The sequence below is a fragment of the Rutidosis leptorrhynchoides genome, chromosome 2, assembly GCF_046630445.1.
Source record: "Rutidosis leptorrhynchoides isolate AG116_Rl617_1_P2 chromosome 2, CSIRO_AGI_Rlap_v1, whole genome shotgun sequence".
Taxonomy (NCBI): domain Eukaryota; kingdom Viridiplantae; phylum Streptophyta; class Magnoliopsida; order Asterales; family Asteraceae; genus Rutidosis; species Rutidosis leptorrhynchoides.
In genome coordinates this window covers 24,961,254-24,965,279 of record NC_092334.1, presented here as the reverse complement: position 1 = coordinate 24,965,279, position 4,026 = coordinate 24,961,254, and the positions used below count along the sequence as shown (strand labels likewise).

Sequence of the window (4,026 nt, the reverse complement as noted above, 5' to 3'; positions counted from 1 at the left end):
TTTGAACGCTGTTAGTTGCACATTTCGCAAATATCCCCGGGATGCCTACGAGGTTAGCCCATTGAGCTTATTAAATTAAAGCATTATAATATACATGTCGTCTCATAAGTTAATGTCCAGAATATAAAAAATGAACTGAATAAATTAAAAATAAAATAAAACAATACTACTAATTGTTTGATAAACAAATTTCTTGATTTCAATTATATGGTAAGCAACTTTCTCATTAAATTATTTGATAATCGAGTTATCGTGATTTGAAGTACAAATATAGGTATTTCAAAAGTTTAGAGCTTTTTAAAAATTTTAAACCTATTCAATTTCACTCTTTGCATTCCTTAGATGAAGCGACCAATAATATATAACCTACTAAGTACTAACCCATAAGAAACGTTATATAGCAATAACAACAGAAGGGAAAAATAAACAAAACATGTTACATGTATGGTATGTACAGAGGGAATGATAAATAACTAATAGTTCTATATCTAAACAGTAAAAGGATAGTCCACATATTCGCCATGGCAAAACAATTGAATCCAGATTAATCAAGCGTCGGCATCTTATATGAGACACTGAAACGATACCGCAATGGATTCAGCTATTCTAGCTACCACTAAATGTAGACGAGTTAAGGGTATTTCTGTCCAAGTAAAAGTTATGTTCGAGTTTCAACATGAAAATCTGTAATTTTTGGTACACGAGTCGACGCTTCTTCGAGCCCATGAAGCATCTTAATGACATCTACCGTGTCATCAAGATAATATTTTGCCATACTCGGCTTTTGCCCTACTGTACAAGCAAATACTTCAGCGATACCATTTCCGAGTGAGCTTGAGATCTTCTCGAACATGTCCTCATCTGATTGGTCGTCACCAATGCACAAAACAAAATCGAGAGGCCCACTGCTTTGCAACGTTGTAACTAGCCGGTCCACCACTACTCCCTTGCTCACACCCTATATATACATACATAAACTATTTTATAACGGTTTATTTTCAACAAGTTCAACTATTTTCAGATAATTTCTTTTTCAGCTCGTTACCGATGTGTTTTTTATACCTGTGGGGTCACCTCGACGATCTGCTGTCCACGTTTTACAACTACAGGCTCATTGGCAAGTACACTCTCGAGATGGTCTAACAGCTCTTTAGCCTGCCAAGTCCCAAAGTCGGGATCAGCTTCTTGATGATGCCATACCAACGCACTTTCTTTTTGCTCGATAAACGAGCCATCAGTCGCCTCAGTGTAATGTTCCATCACTGGTAACGCAACCTTCTTCCATCCAATATCCATGCTCTCCCCACACGATTCCCAGTCCGAGTCCCCACTCCACCTTAAACGACAAAGAGTAAAAGATAAATATAAAATAGAACATAATTATTATCCTTTAGATTATTGTCTAACAAAATAATCCAACACCCTCAAAGATTGTCGGTAATATGTTTAAAATATAAAATATTGTAGTTGCAACACACTAACACTAGAAAAATTCAATTGTGAACATCAGAATAATTCTAAAACATTATTATAGTAGTTTTGTATGACTAAAGTTTTTTTTTTTTTTTTTTTTTAAAGCAGTATGACTATGACTATAGGTTTACCTTGTAAAAAATCCGTGTTCGGCTGATAACCCAAGTTTCTTACATGAATCGAACCAAGGGCCTAAAGCATCCTTTCCTCGACCACTAACAATAAACACGACATTTTTAGGATCCTTCGATAAGTTGTTCAATAAAGAGATAACTTCTTTACTAGGCGTTTTATCAACCATGCCACGTGGCATCACGGTACCATCATAATCAAGCAAAATTAACCGACTTTTCGTCTTGTTATAAGATGATACAATATGCTCAACGGATAGTTTCCTAAAATCGGGACCGAGTGCCACGACACGGAAAAATAAACCAAACCCGACTCCCCAACATCGCTTGTGAAAATGCTCCCTACAAGCTCTCTCGAGATCTTGATCGAAACTTTTGGCCCAATAAGCAACATCATGAGAACTAATGTACTTGTAATGCTTCTCGTGTCTCATTTCCTTTTCCCTTTCGGGCATCGTGATAGCTAAATTCATAGCCTCGGTAACGGATTCAATGTTCCACGGGTTGACCCGAATTGCACCACTCAAAGACGGGGAACACCCGATGAATTCGGATACTATAATAACACTCTTTTTAGCTTTCGGGTGTCCTTCGGGTTCATCGTTTAGTAATACTTTATCCAACTCATGGTTACTTTGTCTAGAAACAGTGTACTTATAAGGAACCAAATTCATTCCATCTCGAACCGCATTCACCACAACACATTCGGCTATCGAATAATATGCAACTTTGTCATGTGTTGAGACCGGGCCGGTTATGAACACAATCGGCTCGTACCCATTTTTTGAGAACTTGCGGTTAATCTCACGGGCCACATTTTGCATCTCGTTTTCAAGCTCTAGAACATCTTGACCTCGACTTCGGGCCGGGTTCAATATTTGGATTAAAACAACTAAACCCCTCAATTCCGGATAATTCTCCAAAAGTTTCCCAAATGCTAAAAACTTAAAACTTATTCCTTTAAACATATCCATGTCATCAACACCCAACACCACCACTCTACCATCATACATCGCCCTCAATTCTCGAACTTTCGATAAAGTTTCCGGTGACGATTTGACGGACTCAATCTGACCCATATCAATTCCAACGGGTAAAATCTTAATGCTTACGGTTCGACCATAATATTCAAGACCAATGTAGCCACGTTTCGATTTATAATCAAGTCCCAACATTCTACTACAACATGAAAGAAAATGTCGAGCGTAGTCAAATGTATGGAACCCGATTAAATCGCAGTTCAGTAGCGCCCGAAGTATCTCGTCCCGGACGGGTAAAGTCCGGTATATTTCGGACGACGGAAACGGGCTGTGCAAGAAAAACCCGACCCGGATTCTATGAAACCTTTTTCTTAAAAAAGTTGGCACCACCATAAGATGATAATCATGTATCCATACATAATCTTCATCCGGGTTAATAACTTCCATAACTTTATCTGCAAATACTTTATTTGCAGAAACATAAGCCCGCCACGCTGTTTTATCAAACCGTACCCCGTGGGTCCGGGTTACAGGTAGCATGTAATGAAAAATAGGCCATAAATAATGTTTACAAAACCCATGATAATATTTATTTTGTATTTCTAAATTTAAAAAAGTCGGTACACACCTAAATTTTTCCAACAGTATTTGAGCAACTTCTTCTTGGTCTGATGGATGTATATCCACAGGTAAAGACCCAACATATACACATTCTGTTTCGGACCCGGGTTCGGATTCGGGTCCGGGTGTTAACCCGGATTTGAGTTGAAGTACTAGTGAATCCGCGTCGGATTCAAATACCCATTTTTTAATATTTGTATCAAATTTAGCTTTAACCGGTAGCTGATTTGCCACGATGATCCGGCGGCCGGAGGATAAATTCCGACCACCATTGTCGGGTTCATCGAAATCGGATATAATACCGGGTACGGTCATGATCCGGGGGATCCGAGGTCGATCGGTAACGCACGAATAATCGTCGAGATTTAGAAGATTGAACGATGATCTAGACAACATGATTTTTGGATTGAATTGTGAGTGAAATGATTTGATGTTTGTGTTATAATTTGGTGTGACGAAGTTTGGAATGGATAAAATGATCGGGAAATGATAAAATTAATTGAAATTTCATGAAAAAAGAAAGATGAATTTGGGGATGAAATTGAAGAAGGTGGTGGTGGTGATGGTAGAAAGGATAAGAACAAGGAAGAAGCAGAGAGAAAACGAGTGTAAATCTAAATATAAATAGAAACATTTATTATCCGTTTTATATTTGGTATGGAATGGATATGGATAATAGATAGATAATTATGGTGTGAAAGCGTTGATTTTGCTTTAAAGTAAGTTTAAATTTCATTTATTAATTCTTTATTTTTAATTTATAATATCCGAATATTACTCCGTATGATACTTTACAACGGATTATACGGTATTTAATTATA

General features: G+C 37.4%; 1 protein-coding gene across 1 annotated transcript; it reads right to left on the bottom strand.

Annotated features, from left to right (window-relative positions):
* Positions 1-416: 416 nt before the first annotated feature.
* LOC139894288 (probable alpha,alpha-trehalose-phosphate synthase [UDP-forming] 11) lies at positions 417-3,798 on the bottom strand. Its single transcript, XM_071877506.1, has 3 exons — positions 1,605-3,798; positions 1,063-1,336; positions 417-958 (listed from the first exon to the last, which is right to left on the bottom strand). The coding sequence occupies exons 1-3, from the start codon at positions 3,599-3,601 to the stop codon at positions 659-661; spliced, it is 2,571 nt and encodes an 856-aa protein (XP_071733607.1). The 5' UTR covers positions 3,602-3,798; the 3' UTR covers positions 417-658.
* Positions 3,799-4,026: the final 228 nt, after the last annotated feature.